Source organism: Amblyraja radiata, chromosome 3 (genome assembly GCF_010909765.2).
Source record: "Amblyraja radiata isolate CabotCenter1 chromosome 3, sAmbRad1.1.pri, whole genome shotgun sequence".
Lineage (NCBI taxonomy): Eukaryota > Metazoa > Chordata > Chondrichthyes > Rajiformes > Rajidae > Amblyraja > Amblyraja radiata.
This window is the reverse complement of record NC_045958.1, coordinates 86,318,268-86,334,893: the sequence shown is the minus strand read 5'-3', so window position 1 is coordinate 86,334,893 and position 16,626 is coordinate 86,318,268. Positions and strand designations below refer to the sequence as shown.

At 41.7% G+C, this 16,626-nt stretch overlaps 1 protein-coding gene across 4 annotated transcripts in view; it reads right to left on the bottom strand.

Annotated features, from left to right (window-relative positions):
* jak2 (Janus kinase 2) overlaps positions 1-16,626 on the bottom strand; it is a 246,701-nt gene that overhangs the window by 35,582 nt on the left and 194,493 nt on the right. For all 4 annotated transcript variants that reach the window (XM_033018234.1, XM_033018235.1, XM_033018233.1 and 1 more), the window contains 2 exons: positions 11,544-11,663; positions 558-715 (listed from right to left, as the gene is read on the bottom strand). In XM_033018234.1, the coding sequence (XP_032874125.1) occupies positions 558-715; positions 11,544-11,663 (278 nt within the window). The remainder of the gene's footprint in view (positions 1-557; positions 716-11,543; positions 11,664-16,626) is intronic.

Here is a 16,626-nt window from a genome sequence, read left to right as displayed (position 1 = left end):
AACCACCTCGCTTCCATTTACTCAATTTATACCTCACGCTGCCCCGGCAAGACAAGCAGCATAATCAAGGATGATTTTCACCCTGGACACTCCCACATCTCCCCTTTCCCATCAGGCAAGTGGTACAGAAGTGTGAAAACGCACACCTCCAGATTCAGGGAGCTTCTTTCCAGCCGTTATCAGGCAACTGAACCATCTCAGCACCAACTTGAGAGCAGTTCTGACCTTCCATCTACCTCATTGGAGATCCTCAGACTATATTTAATCAAACTTTATCTTTTTTCCTTTATCCTATATCTGTAGACTGTAGACTGCTTGAATGGAATCATGTATAGTCTTTTCACAGACTGGACAGCATGCAACAAAATAGCTTTTCACTGTACTTCAGTACACATGACAATAATCTAAAGTAAAGTAAACTATTTAGGTACCCAACTTCCATTTACTTGGGACATATCCCAATGGCCAACTAGTTTTCCTTTTGAATGGTTTAAAAGGGTACATATTGATTATAGCTTTAGCTTGCAAATTCTTCCGAAAGACGGTTTAGTACTTACGAGATGGGGCCATGACAGTTGCTCTCAATGTTTTCCAACAAGCTTGGTGGTGCAACCTCTTTACAGAGATAGTGATGGGCATCTGCCGTTAATCTGTAGTATCCATCGATTAGTGACACAAACGAGAAACCTTCTTTCAGTGACGGAAATTCAACTTCCTATTTTAAAAACGGCAATCCAAGTAAACAACTGAAAACATATAAACATGTAACTTAAAGATAAGAAATTTCACAGCTGTTCTTGCACATATTGTATTAATGCCACTGTTTTTCTGTGGTGCACATCTTAGGGCAGTGGTTCTCAATCTTTTTTCAGTGATGTACCCCCTGTGAAATATTTTTTCAGCCAAGTACCCCCTAACCAGTGCAAAGCATTTTTGGTTGAAAAAAAAAGACTTAAAACAGAGCACTGTGCCATCAGTGTCTGATTTATTAAACTTTGGAACTGATAAACACATACAAAATTCAAACATTTGAAAAAAAACTATTTCGAACATTTTAAATGTTAATAATCCATGACTAAATTTATTGCAAATATTTCTCATCACTAAAATGTAGTGATCCAAACTAATGTAGTGAAAACAGTGACCATATAACCATTTAAAACTGTAAAATGAACCATTTAAAACTCCATAAATGTGCAAAACACTGCTCATTTGTAGTGGTCTCTCTTGAACTATTTGGAAATAAAAAGATATAACTAAAAAAAAGAAAGAAATAATTAACTTAATTATAAATAAAGATTTGTACACATAAAAATAATTATCAACATAAAGTGTCCTCTTTTGGGATCATAGTAAAGATCTGTGCTCAAAAAGAAATCATTAACTTAATTTGTGGTGGATTACCACTCAGGTGGATTACCAACGTGACATCCATGTTTTGTCTTAAGATGACGCTGAAGATGTGCTGGCTTCATGCTACTGTTAGCTAATTTCTCCCCACAGAAAAAACACAGTGCCTTGGGTGGGTTGCAACTTGTGGACGTAAATCCAATTAAAACATAATCTTCAAGATACAGCCGGAATTTTTCCGGCTCTGGTTTGGCCTTCTTTGCCACTTGTCCCTCCGTGTTTTCAAAAGAATTGCTGCTACGCTTCAACCACGACTCCATCGTTTGAGTTGTGATTGACAGGTGATGCCGGGTGGCATATGACAGGTTGGGTCGAACCATCTTGGAATGGGGGAGACTCTGGGTTTTTAGGATAATGAAATTGAATAGCCTACTGAATATAAAATTCATTTTATGAACTTATACTTATATTTTCCTGAAATATTTATTAAATAATTATTTTTAAAGGATTTTTGCATGGATGCTACTTTTTAAATATATGTAGGCCTATATTTTAAAATCTCACGTACCCCCTGGAGTGCCTTCACGTACCCCCAGGGGTACGCGTACCCCCATTTGAGAACCACTGTCTTAGGGTATTGCAGCCTTAGGCTAAGTAACAATTGTAAGTGCAAATAATGGTAAACTTCTGAATCACTTCTGTGGAGTGTCACATTTGCGGCCAGCAACTCACATTCTAAGAATTATCACCTCGTGACAGCTTTGGTCTGAAAAGCACCAGTTCCTTGCATCAAACATGTTGTCACATAGTCATCAAAAGAAAAATACTGCAGATGCTGGACATCGAAAATAAAAACTGTTAGAAATATTCATCAGATTAGGTAGTATCTGTGAAGAATGCTTCAAATGGTGATTTTGTCATTAACCTGAAATGTCAATCCTGTCATGACTTATCCACAGAAGATAGACATAAATTGCTGGAATAACTCAGCGGGACAGACAACATGTCTGGAGAGAAGGAATGGGTGACGTTTCGGGTCATGACTATTCTTCAGACGTCTTTTCCACAGATGCTGCCTTACATAACCTAGAATTTCCATCATGATCTGTTTTAACCACATGGACCTTCCAGTTTAAAATAACCTGCACTGTAGATTATGGTAGAATAATTCATTGAAATTTTCACAAAACTGATTTTGCCAACAGCCAAACAAATTTATTAGAACACTAAAATTAGGTTTCCTTACAAAGGAAGAGTTCCTCTGTATTACCTCTTTAGTAAATGGGAGCAGGTAGCCTGCATCTATATCAGTGCCAACCAATACCATTCCAAACTAAGTAGGACTGTTTTGTTTCACATCAAGCTTTTTTTTTAATTTTGGAACGCGGAATTAAGTGAAGCCAATCTCTGCTATTTTAGGGCAGTGTTAACTTTTCTAAGTTCCTATTCACAACTGTCACCACACACTAATCTGAAGCTATACCCACTACTCAATCAACAACTAGGAACTTGCAAGCTGCAATATTAAACAACCTATCAAATAAGCTAGAACTCAATAATCTCCATTCATAATTTTCATCAAGCTAAACTAGTTGAGGTCAGTGTGATGGATCAAGTAAAAACCATAGTATAATGATTTATAAACATTTAAGGCCTCTCAAACCTTCTTTACGATTCAATAAGACCTCCACATTATCTCCATAAGCCAACCACCACATTAACTCCACTAGACTACCCAAAACCTATCTGTATTTCTTTAGTGCACCAGATCTCTGAATCTTGAGCTCAAATGTACTCAAAGATTATCATCCATTAATCCATATATAAAACTGCACTGTATGCACGCTGCCTACTGCTAAATAATTTAGCAGTTGGTATAGTTTAGCAGTTGGTGAGTAAGTTTGCTGTCAACACCAAATTTAGAGGAGTTGCAGACAGTGAGGAAGTCTGTCAGAAGATATAGCGGGATATATATAGATCAGCAGTAGAAATGGACGCTGAAATAATATAATAATAATATAATATATCTTTTATTGTCATTGCACGTCAGTGCAACGAGATTTAGTGTGCAGCTCCACTGATGTACAAGAAAGGTAAATAAATACAATACATAAATAAGCAAGCTGAATTGATTGACGTGACCATCTGAGGGAGACTGTCCAAAGGGAGTGGGTGGGGGGGGCACTCATTAGGGCCGGTTCAGAGCCGCTATAGCTCTTGGGATAAAACTGTTCCTGAGTCTAGAGGTTCGGGCGTAGAAGGCCTTGTAACGTCTGCCGGAGGGAAGTAGTTGAAACAGACCGTGGCAGGGGTGTGATGAGTCCTTATGGATGCTGAGGGCCTTCCTGAGGCACCGCGTGTGGTAGATGCCCTCCAAGGCTGGTAGCTCTGTCCCGATGATCCGCTGCGCTCTGTTGACGACGCGCTGAAGAGCTCTCCTCTCCGCCTCCGTGCAGCTGAGATACCACACAGAGATGCCATACGTTAGTATGCTCTCTGTGGTGCAGCGGTAGAACGTTGTCAGCAGCTGTTGGGGCAGACCAGTCTTTTTTAATGTCCTCAGGAAGAACAGTCGTTGCTGTGCCTTCTTGACCAGCGCGGCGGTGTTTGTGGACCATGTGAGGTCTTCTGAAATGTGAGTGCCCAGAAACTTAAAGCTGGACACTCTCTCCACACTTTCCCCGTAAATGGAGATTGGGGCGTATTCTCCAGAATGGGACCTCCTGAAGTCAATAACCAGCTCCTTGGTCTTGGAGGTGTTTAGTGCCAAGTTGTTATTGGCGCACCAGTCCGCCAGGTTCTGCACCTCCGCTCTGTAGTTTGTTTCATCACCGTTGGTGATCAGCCCAATCACTGTTGTGTCGTCTGCAAACTTCACGATGGTGTTGGTGTCGAATGCAGGGACACAGTCGTGAGTGAAGAGGGAGTAGAGCATGGGGCTTAGTACACAACCCTGTGGTGTGCCGGTGCTCAGGGTGATGGTGGAGGACAGGTGCGGGCCCAGTCTCACTGCCTGCGCTCGCTCCGTGAGACAGTTCAGGATCCAAGCACATATCGGTGAGCTGAGGCCTAGCTGGTGGAGTTTGGTGGTGAGCTTGGTGGGGATGACCGTATTGAATGCAGAGCTATAGTCAATGAAGAGCATCCTCACATACGTGCCCTGTCTGTCCAGGTGAGTCAGGACAGTGTGAAGGGCCAGAGAGATGACATCCTCTGTCGATCTATTTGCCCTGTATGCAAATTGATGGGAGTCCAGTGAGGCAGGGATGCTGGAATTAATATGGGAGAGGACCAGCCTTTCGAAGCACTTCATGGGGATTGGAGTCAGGGCAACCGGCCGGTAGTCGTTGAGGTTGGTGATTTTGGACTTTTTCGGCACTGGCACTATGGTGGCTGTTTTCAGGCACTTGGGGACCGTTGCCAGAGATAGAGATAGATTGAAGATTCTCGTGAATACCTCAGCCAGCTGTCCAGCACAGTCCTTTAATACTCTTCCCTGTACTCCATCCGGGCCTGCAGCCTTGCGTGGATTGATCCTACGCAGAGCGCACTGTACCTCCTGAGTGCTCAGTGTTAAGGCCTGTCCCTCCGCTATGGCCGGGGTTATTCCACACCTGGTGGTGTTGCCAGTATCGAACCGGGCAAAGAAGGTGTTTAGTTCGTTGGCCAGTGTGATATCACCGTGGGGGCAGGCGGGGCTGCTCTTGTAGTCAGTGATGTCCCCGACACCCTGCCACATGCTTCTGGTGTCCGCGGTATTGAAGTGGTCTTCTACCGTTTGCCTGTGGATGACTTTGGCCTTTCTTATGCCTCTGTTCAGGTTCGACCTGGCCGCACTGTAAGCAGAAGTGTCCCTGAATTTAAAGGCGTTGTTGCGTACCCTTAGCAGATCCTGAACCTCCTTGTTCATCCAGGGTTTCCGGTTTGGGAAATGGTAGAATGGCAAGACCCTTAACAGCAATGATGTGCAGAGGGATCTTGGGAGTCCAGGTTCATAGATCACTGAAGGTGGCAGTACAAGTGAATAAGGTGGTGAAGAAGGAATATGGTATTCTTGCAATCATTGCTGAGGGGCATTGAGTATAAGAGTCAGGAAGTCACAATGCATAAGGATTTGGTTAGGCTGCTTTTGCATTATTGCATGTAGTTCTGGTCACCCCATTGCAGGAAAGATGTGGAGGCTTTCGCGAGGGTGCAAAGGAGGTTTACCAGAATGCTGCCTGGCTGGATCAGAGTGTTTCAGCTATGAGGAGAGGTTGAATAAACGTGGATTATTTTCTCTGCAACTTCAGAGGTTCAGGGAAGACGACAAATGTACATAAGATTATGAAAGGCATAGATGGGGTACACAGTCAGAACCTTTTTCTCAGGGTGGAAATGTCCACCACTATGGGGCATAGATATAAAGTGAGAGGGAAAAAGTTTAATGGAGATGTATGTAACATGTTTTTTACACCGAGTGTGGTGAGGGCCTGGAATGCATTGCCGGGCTGGTGGTGGGGATAGATATGATAATGGTATTGAAAAGGTTTTTAGAGAGGCACACCCAAGTGCTCCGTACAGAGGGATATGGATCATGTGCAGGCAGATGAGATCTGTTGAGCTTGGCATCATGTTCTGCATAAACATTGTAGGCCGACGGGCTGTTTCTGTGTTGTACTGTGCTATGTATGTTCTATGTAATACCTGCCAACTGATCTACAAATGTGGGGATTCCTTGTGGAAACTCTTCATGTTTGCAACATAACTACCAAAAATCATAACTAAAAGAATGCATTACTGACAGATATATATTTGGTTTTCCTCATACCATTATTTTCTCATACTATTTCCAATGAGGCCATTAAAAATATGGGAGTAAATGTAATTTAGATATTGTGTGGCCTATGCAGTGGCAGTAAATGAGGAAGAGGAGGGGGGTCTCATTGTCTATCAGGCCCACTCAGCTACAGAGCCAGCCAGAAGAGGCTCTCTGCGGCCGCCTTAGCCCAGTAGAAGGCAGCTGGAGGCAGGCTGGAGGAACCAGTAAGCACCCAATGACGAGAGCAGGCATCGAGCTGGACTTTAGAAGGTATGGTCAATCTCTCCATACACACAGGGCCATGTATAACCTTAATGCCAGCATTTACAGAGAAGGCACACAGAGGATTATACATTACAGATAAATGTGGTGTGGTGTTTCAATTTTTTTCTACTGAAAACTTTAATATTCTAGCACATACTCCTGTGAGTTAGCCAGAAATGGAATAAATTAATTTTAATATTAGGTCAACAGGTTTTGTCCACCATTAACTTTTCCCTAATATAAATAAAACCATTTACTGCATGTGTTTATTTACCTTGAGAGTAATGAGGCCTATAACATTCGGACATCTTCCACCGAATCCACACTTTTGGTTTCTACTAATGCAGATCGGCATAGCAGCTAAACAATCCCAAAGCAGAAATAGTTCTGTTCTATCCAGAAGAGGCTGAGCACAAACCGATGAACAGATGCGGCTGTTTGTGTCTGAGTGAGGTTGGACGGCACAGCTGGTGTCCTGATGCAGAAGCCCTGCCTCCGGGGACAGTCTGGCCCATTCTCTTGCCGCTGGGCCAGACGGTGTTAGTGGCAGACGGAGGAGAGGTACTGTGCCGGTGAGTGGGCTTGGGATGTGCCTCCCACATCTTCCGGGGCACTCTGGGTGTTCCGAAACTCCGGGAGGCTTATTGAGTGCACGGAGTCAGAGTTGGAACGGTGGGCGTGGGTGGATTGGGATGACAGATTTGTGGGCCGCTGGAGGCCCTAAAGCAGCCTGAGGATTGCTTGGATCGGGCGCCGGCACACAGTGTGACACAGCAGCATTTTCTCCAGACCAGGCCGCTCCCTGCAAACTGACCCAGCGCAGCTGCCAAAGACCACAGGCCTTTAAGGCCAAATTAAGAATCCATACTTTTAAGATCTTTGAACTTGAAGATGGCATCAGAAATGTGGTGACTCTTGTGTACTGCTACAGTGTAATTTATTATTTGTACACCCTTGTTTTTAATATAGATTGTGTTTATGTATAGTAAGTGTTTACTGAATTGTATACAAAAAAGGAATTTGACTGTACCGAGATACATGTGACAATAAATTATCATTGAACTATTAAATTGAATGACTTAACCTCTCAGCAAAACATGCATTCACATACTCCATCTGTTCATAACCTTTCTCTGCGGGCTTTAGCTACAAACTTTCAGAATGATTACCGAGAAATATAGCTCACATTTCATACACAAGTCTCAATACATTTAACCACATTTCAATATATCCCTCACCCTCCCTTAACTCTAGAAATCACCATAATTGCAATTACATATTTAGAACAGAACTCAATTCTATTATCCTTCATTCATTTGTACCCAGGTGTGTTTGGCAGTGAATAATTTGCTTCTATCATCATTTTCAAATTTGAAAATCTTAGTCAAATCTCCCAGGTGATTTTTGCAATGTAAACAAGCCAACCTTTTCACCTACTGCACCAATAAAAGCCGTCAGACCATAGAAACATAGAAAAATAGGTGCTTCGGCCCTTCAAGCCAGCACCACCATTCAATATGATCATGGCTGATCATCTAAAATCAGTATCCCGTTCCAGCTTTTTCCCTATATCCCTTGATTCCTTTAGCCCAAAGAGCTAAATCTCTCTCTTGAAAACATCCAGTGAATTGGCCTCCACTGCCCTCTGTGGCTGAGAATTCCACAGATTCACAACTCTCTGGGTGAAGAAGTTTTTCCACATCTCAGTCCTAAATGGCCTACCCCTTATTCTTAAACTGTGACCCCTGGTTCTGGACTTCCCCACCATCAGGACCATTTTTCCTGCATCTAGCCTGTCCAATCCTTTAAGAATTTTATATGTTTCTATAAGATACCCTCTCATCCTTCTGAATTCCAGTGAATACAAGTTCAATCGATCCATTCTTTCATCATATGTCAGTCCCGCCATCCTGGGAATTAACCTGGTGAACCTACGCTGCACTCCCTCAATAGCAATAATGTATTTCCTCAAATTATGAGACCAAAATTGCACACAATACTCCAGGTGCGGTCTTACCAGGGCTCTGTACAACTGCAGTAGGACCTCCTTGCTCCTAAACTGAAATCCTTTTGCAATGAATGCCAACATGCCATTAGCTTTCTTCACTGCCTGCTGTACCTGCATGCTTACTTTCAGTGACTGATGTACAAGCACACCCAGGTCTCGTTGCACCTCACCTTTTCCTAATCTGACACCAGATAATAATCTGCCTTCCTGTTGTTGCCACCAAAGTGGATAACCTCACATTTATCCACATTCTACTGCAACTGCCGTGCATTTGCCCACTCACCCAACCTATCCAAGTCACCCTGCAGCTTCATCGCAGCTCACACTGCCACCCAGCTTTGTGTCATCCGCAAATTTGGAGATGCAACATTTAATTCCCTCGTCTAAATCGTTAATATATATTGAAAATAACTGGGGTCCCAGCACCGAGCCTTCAGCACTCCACTAGTCACTGCCTGCCATTATGAAATGGTCCCATTAATTCCTATTCTTCGCTTCCTGTCTGCTAACCAGTTCTCTATCCATGTCAATACCCTACCCCCAATACCATGTGCTCTAATTTTGCGCACTAATCTCTTGTGTGGGACCTTGTCAAAGGCTTTTTGAAAGTCCAGATACACCACATCCACTAGCTCTACCTTATCCATTCTGCTTGTTACATCCTTAATAATTCCACAAGATTAGTCAAGCATGATTTCCCCTTCATAAATCCATGCTGACTTTGACTGATCCTGTCACTGCTTTCCAAATGCGCTGTTATAATATCTTTAACAATCGACTCAAGCATCTTCTCCACTACTGATGTAAGGCTAACTGGTCTATAATTCCCGGTTTTCTCTCTCCCTCCTTTCTTAAAAAGTGTGGTTACATTGGCTACCCTCCACTCCACAGGAATTGATCCAGAGTCGAGAGTACATTGGAAAATTATCACCAATGCATCCACAATTTTGAGGGCCAACATGCCAGTACTCTGGGATGTAGACCATCAGGCCCTGGGGACTTATCTGCCTTCAGTCCCAACAGTTTACCTAACACCATTTCCTGACTAATGTGGATTCCCTTCAGTGCCTCCCTCCCACTAGCTCCTTGGTCCCCTAGTATTTCTGGAAGATTGTTTGTGTCTTCCTTAGTGAAGACAGAACCAAAGTGCTCGCTTAACTGTTCTGCCATTTCTTTGTTTCCCCAATATAAATTCAGCTATCGCTGAGTGTAAGGGACCAACATTTGTCTTCACTAATCTTTTCCTTTTTACATATCTAAAGAAGCATTTAGTCAGGTTTTATATTCCCCGCATGCTTTCTTCCATGCTCTCTTTCCTCACCTCTTTGTCCTCCTCTGATGAGCTCTAAATGTATCCCAGTTCTCCTGTTTGCTGCTTCCTCTGGCCAATTGATATGCCTTTTCCTTGAATTTAACATTATCCTTGATTTCCCTCGTTTGCCACGATTGAGCCGCCTTTCCCGTTTTATTTTTTCGCCGGACATGGATGAACAATTTTTGGAGTTCATCCATGCGGTCTTTAAATCTTTGCCATTGCATCTCCACCGTCAACCCTTTAAGTATAATTTGCCCGTCTATCCTAGTCTATTCCTGTCTCATACATTCAAAGTCTCTTTTCTTTAAGTTCAGGACCCAAGTCTCTGAATTAACCGTCGTAGAATTGACTACTTTCTTGTACCATTTTCTGCTTTAGGGACACACAACATGGAGGAAATGGGCCCTTTGGCCCGCTGAATCCGCGCATGCTTTCAAGCTCCTACCTGCTCCAATTCCATGTTTCATCTCTAACTCCGACACCACAATATTCCTGTTTCCCATTCAAGGACATTTTTCTGACCGGCCTGCACATCATTGTGATATGATAAACAACTGGGCCATCCAGAGAAAACCAGCACAGTCACAAAGGGAATGTGCAAATTCCATTATGCCCGCGGAAGAGGACTGATACCAGGCCATTGGAGCTGAGGCAGCAGTGTTAACCACTGTGCCACTGTGCTAATATTATTACGATCTTACATCTTTATTGCTAAAAAAAAGAAACCACAAGCTTGAAGATCCAATCCAGCAACTCATACAGGATGGAAATTTGGCTTGGCTATACACACCAGTTGAATGAATCATTAAGAAAGAACTACAGATGCTGGTAAAATCAAAGGTAGATACAAAATGCTGGAGAAACTCAGCGGGTGAGGCAGCATCTATGGAGAGAAGGAATAGGCAACGTTTCGCGCCGGTTTCCATCTGAAGAAGGGTCTCAACCCGAAACGTCGCCTATTCCTTCTCGCCATAGATGCTGCCTCACCCGCTGAGTTTCTCCAGCATTTTGTATCTAGCATGTTTAACATGTTCACTTAGGACAAAGTAAATGAGGCTTCCGAAACTTAAGAAGTGATTAATGACTGCAACCTCTCTTCGAAGGATCACAAACCAGCTGTGAGATGCAGAAGGTCAGTGTCCTCAAACACTTCACCATGTCTATAATGCTGTGGAGAAATGCCGATCATCTCTGTGATTGATATACTACATGCGTTACATGAAGCATGCTTTGAGTACAGCTATGATCTGAATTCTTGACCCTGCTTCTTACACTGCCCCAACCAATCAAATCCAGCAAAACTACAGAAACAGAATTAGATCTTCGTCCAGGACACTTGCCAGTGCTATCAACTTAACTGAATTTGGAAATTATGTTCAGAAATTTATAAAAAGTTACAGCAGAATGAAAAAGTGCACATTGGTTTAAACTTGGTCTGCATAATAAAGTAGAATATGGGACTGATGCGGCTAAAAAGTGAAGTCTGATTGTTCTTTGCAGTTATCATTCTGCTGTTTTTGGCATCTAATGTGAAAACTCCGTCGTGCAATTTGCGATAATATTTTATGTGGAAAAATAGTGTCATTCAAGGTTAAGTTTCAGTTTCCGTTTTCAAGTAGTTAAACACAACCTTGACATTTGACCAGATTAGTTCTTGATCATTTCTTCATTTAACAAAACCAGTGGCTAAAATGATCATTCTAATGAAGGGTTTATTTAGCACAAATCACTTTCAAGGTTCACCAGAAGCTCCTGGAGTTGCCTGTTATTAGCTGCGCAGTGCACATATCACACTTCATCCTTACCAAAGTTTTACTGTCCTGCTTGTTTATGGTGACAATTCTGCCCTCAGAGGAGCTGTCTTTGCTTGCTTCCTTGATGCTGACGTTGATGATTTCTGGGAAATCACAATACGATTGCAGATCCTGTCAACAGACAAGAAGATTATGACAATACATTACAGCAAGTTTGGCAAAGTGCGGATTGACTTGATTCTTATGCAGTACCAACATGACATATAGCTTGAAGATAGAGTATGCTAGAAAATGCTAGAGTAACTCAGCAGGACAGGCAGCATCTCTGGAGAGAAGGTATGGTTAATGTTTTGGGTAGAGACCTTTTTCAGATGGCTTGTCTTTTCCGATTCAACAACTGGATGGATTCACATGCATTTCCTTTCTCCTTATGTTTTGGTTCCAACTGATCATTTATCCCAAACAGTTGTGCAAAATTGTCAATCTGTAATCTTTGCAAACCTTTGTCCCATTGTTCAGCAAACACGTTTGTTAATGAATTACAAAGCAATTAACAAAATTAGCGAAACAGTATTGCATTATGAATTCTCACTGATGAGAATATCGAGCCACCCAGCTCCACTGGATAACCACCTTCTCCCTTTCAGAAATCAGTCCAATGCATCTTTGTTGCTCTGATTCCAAGGTATTGTTTTACAAGTAAGAAGGCCAAAGGCACACTCAGTGTTATAGAGTCATAGTCTTACAGCGTGGAAACAGACTGTTCGACCCAAATTGCCCACACCATGTCAAATCTACTCTAGCCCCACCTGCCTGCATTTTGCCCACAGTCCTCTAAACCTGTCCTATCCTTGTACCTGTCTAATTGTTTCTTAAACATTGCGAAGGTCCCTGCCTCAACCATCTCAACTGGCAGCTTGTTCCATACACCCACCACCCTTTGTGTGAAAAAGGTACCCCTCTCAGATTCCCATTAAATCTTTTCCCTTTCACCTTAAACCTACGTCCTCTGGTCCTAGATTTCCCTACTTTGGGCAAGAGACTCTGTGCATCTACCCAATCTATTCCTCTAATGATTTTATACACCTCTATAAGATCACCCCCCATCCTCCTGCGCTCAAAGGAATAGAGTCCTATCCTACTCAACCTCTGCCTATAGCTCAGGCCCTCGAGCCCTTCTGTTTTTAATTACTCCCTCAACCAGTCTGTTACTTTTCTGTGTTTAAGAAGGAACCGCAGACTTTTCTATGATTTGTGTTCAAGGATAATACAAATTTCCCTGCATTCTAACATTTTATTATTTCTCAATTTCTAAAAATGTATCCTTGTGTTTCATGCTTAAACAAGGCACAGAGCACATTTACCTTGCGCCTCCTACTTTGCCCACACATTATCAATAAAATACCAGAGGGTCTACTGCTCCTTAGTGCTAACACTAATCTATTTAATCAGTTGGTCGGGAGGGGAATACATATGAATACTAAAAAAACCAAAACAAATTCTCAAAGGTTATCAGCTTGCCAAGTGCCAATACATAGTTCATGATTGCTCAGCCGATGAGAGTATTCAGTTTCATTGGTGCTAGGCTATGCTGGGAGGCACACACAAAAAATACACCTTCCGTAAAACCTGGGCCGTAACAATAGGCTCAATAGTCATTTCAATTTAACACATATTATCTGCCAAGGAGACAGCTGGCATGCTCATGATTTTAATCTAAATTGAGGTTGCATACTTGTCACCTTCTCCAAACCAGCACAATTCTCCAAAGCACAATGTCAGTGCCTTCAAAGCCCTTAATTATGTCTTAAATTGTACATTTTCCAAAGGATTCAAAGAGGTTAGCTCTCATTGATGTTTTGAACCAGTGAAAGGCACTGCTAAAAATCACCCCGTGAAGTTGTATGCAAAACACAAAGTGCTTGCAAGGGCATTTCCAGCCAAAAGAGCAAGCTGCCTGCGTGGTGCCTTTTTGAAAAAATACTGTGTTGGGGACAGTGCATTTTTGATGACTGGCATTGCTGAATTAAAACAAACAGTAATATGGGAATTACAGTGTACTTTAAAAGGTCTGCATGTGTTGGGTGGAATGCAAATTTTAGCTCGTTCTCCTAAGACTCTTTATTTTTCCTACATTCATATATTTTTACTGTATGGTTTCCTTGGTGACGAATATCAGATAATTTAAGTACTTTATGAAAATTTGTCTTGGATTCGCAAACACTCTGAACAAAACCTGACATGGATGTACGTCAAGCTGCATTGCAAGATAGCCAGAATGACTGCAAGAGACTTAATCTTTGCTGCCAGCATTATGGCAAGTGGGGTGGATATGTAGAAATTGTTTACACTGAGCCACGTAGGAAAACTGGAGAACACAGTAAGATAAGGAAACCACAAACCGCACAGCTTAAAGGGACCACGACATTTAACTTTTTTTCCACCGATCTATGAATACATATTTGAAAGTAACAGTCAAACCAAATAAAGCAAAACTAATATTTAACTTCAAACGTTAAAAACATTTCCAAAGAAGTTAGAAAAGTCAATACCTCTGCCAATTACGTTAGTATAAAAAAAATGGCTAATGGACCACCACCTAGCAAAATACATGCACATTCAATTAGAAGATTACAAAAAGTAGTAAGGTCAGGTTTCCTATTCACTCATTGACTTGATAATCTTGTTTCCAGAAAATCTCCATGGTCACCTCAGTTTTATCTTATCAGAGAGATCTACCACCCCCCCCCCCCCACTCCCTGCAGTTTAACCAGCATCCTTTCTCTCCTTCCCAGTTCTACGACCTGAAATGTTAACTCTGTTTCTTTTCACATAGACGTGCCCTGACCAGCTGAGCATTTCCAGCATTTTCTGCTTTCATTTAAGATTTTCAGCAGTTTTTTTAATTTTTTTGTCAGGTTTCTAAAACTGCAGACATAATTAGATGATAGGAAAGTAATTTGTGAAGCCCTTGAACACAAATCTAATTGATAAATTAAATTAATGGATGGCACAAACAATAATTACTTTCGCTTATCCTCATATAAATGCCTACTTTAAAAGTTTGTTTTATGAAGTCTCTGCACCACTCAATATAGATTGAGCAACAATAAATTTTACCTGACAGGTTTCATAAACTATCATCCATCTGGATTCGAATATGATCTCTTAGATATGTTTTGCCAACCAACAAACATACATCTTTTGTACAAGTTATGCAAGGCAGTTGACGCAGCAGTACATTTTATTTTATTATTAAAACAACCTCTGATACATCTGAAATGCCCAAGGATTTTTCCACAGGAGCTAAAATACAGACTCAATTTATAAAAGATTAGTTCACCAAGATCAGTGAACTGCAACGAGAACTGTATTTTACCATTATATTTCCGTTTTCTTTCTGCTCAGTACATGAGCTAGACTGGTAAAAATCATATCACAAATATAAAACCTGAAAATGTTGGTAAGCAGCAACTGTGGAGAGAAACTGAGTTCAGAAAGGGAACAGATCTCAACCTTGTCTCTCTCCACCGAAGGTGCCTGATTTGCTGAGCACTTCCACATTTTGTTTTTATCTCTGAATTTCAGCATCTGCTCTGCATATAGAAACATGGAAAATCGGCACAGGAGTAGGCCATTAGGCCCTTCGAGCCAACACCCCCATTCAATATGATCATGACTGATCATCCAAAATCAGTACCCAGTTCCTGCTTTCTCCCCACATCTCTTGATTCCATTAGCCCTAAGAGCAATATCCAACTCTCTCTTGAAAACATCCAGGGAATTGGCTTCTACTGCCTTCTGTGGCAGAGAAATCCACAGATTCACAACTGGGTGAAAAAGCTTTTCCTCATCTCAGTCCTAAATGGCTTACCCCTTCTTCTTAAACTGTGACCTCTGGTTCTGGACTCTCCCCTCTTAAGAATTTTACATGTTTCTATAAGATCTCCTCTCATCCTAAATTCCAGTGAATATAAACCCAGTCGATCCATTCTTTCATCATATGTCAGTCCCGCCAGCCCAGGAATTAACCTCAAAAGCAAGAATGTCCTTCCTCAAATTAGGACATCAAAACTGCACATAATATTCCAGGTGTGGTCTCACCAGGGCCTTGTACAACTGCAGTAGGACTTCCTTGCTCCTATACTCAAATCCTCTCGCTATGAAGGCCATCATACCATTAGCTTTCTTCACTGCCTGCTGTACCTGCATGCTTATTTTCAGTGACTGATGTACAAACACACCCAGATCTCGTTGTGCCTCCCCTTTTCCTAATCTGACACCATTCAGATAATAATCTGCCTTGTTCTTTCCACTAAAGTGGATAACCTCACATTTATCCATATTATACTTCATCTACCCACACCAACCTATCCAAGTTACCCTGCAGCTTCATAGCATCCTCCTCGTAGCTCCCACTAGCACCCAGCTTTGTGTCATCCGCAAACTTGGAGATGTTAGATTTAATTCCCTCGTCTAAATCGTTAATATATATTGTAAATAATACTGTCCCAGCATTGAGCCTTACCCCCTTAGCCACTGCCTGCCATTCTGAAAAGGACCCGTTAATTCCTACTCTTTGCTTCCTGTCTGCCAACCAGTTCTCTATCCATGTCACTGTCCAAGTGCTCTAATTTTGCACACTAATCTCTTGTGTGGGACCATGTCAAAGGCTTTTTGAAAGTCCAGATACATCACATCCACTGGCTCTCCTTTATCCATTCTAATGTTTTTTTAAGATAGATGTACTAAATTCCTATAAACACAATATCTAGATACCTAATGGTACAATAAAAAAAACCTCTGGATTAAGTTGATAGTTACAACTTGAACACTGTAACAATATGCATTAATTGCTTTACATTTACGAGTTACACAATGTATTTAAATTTCCTAATAAGATGACAATAGGAAATTTTAATTATGCACACTAATGTCAACAACATTAAAATTCTCATATTTGAAACATAATCATTCTGCTCACCAGGCCAGGGAGTACAGAAAACTGATTAAAAATCTGTTTAATGGAATGGTTACGTGCATTCAACCCAAGAAATAAATGGAACCAAAATCCAGAGACAGAGTTGTCTATATCAGTACACTGTGCATCGTGCATGTGCAACTGAATTTTTAT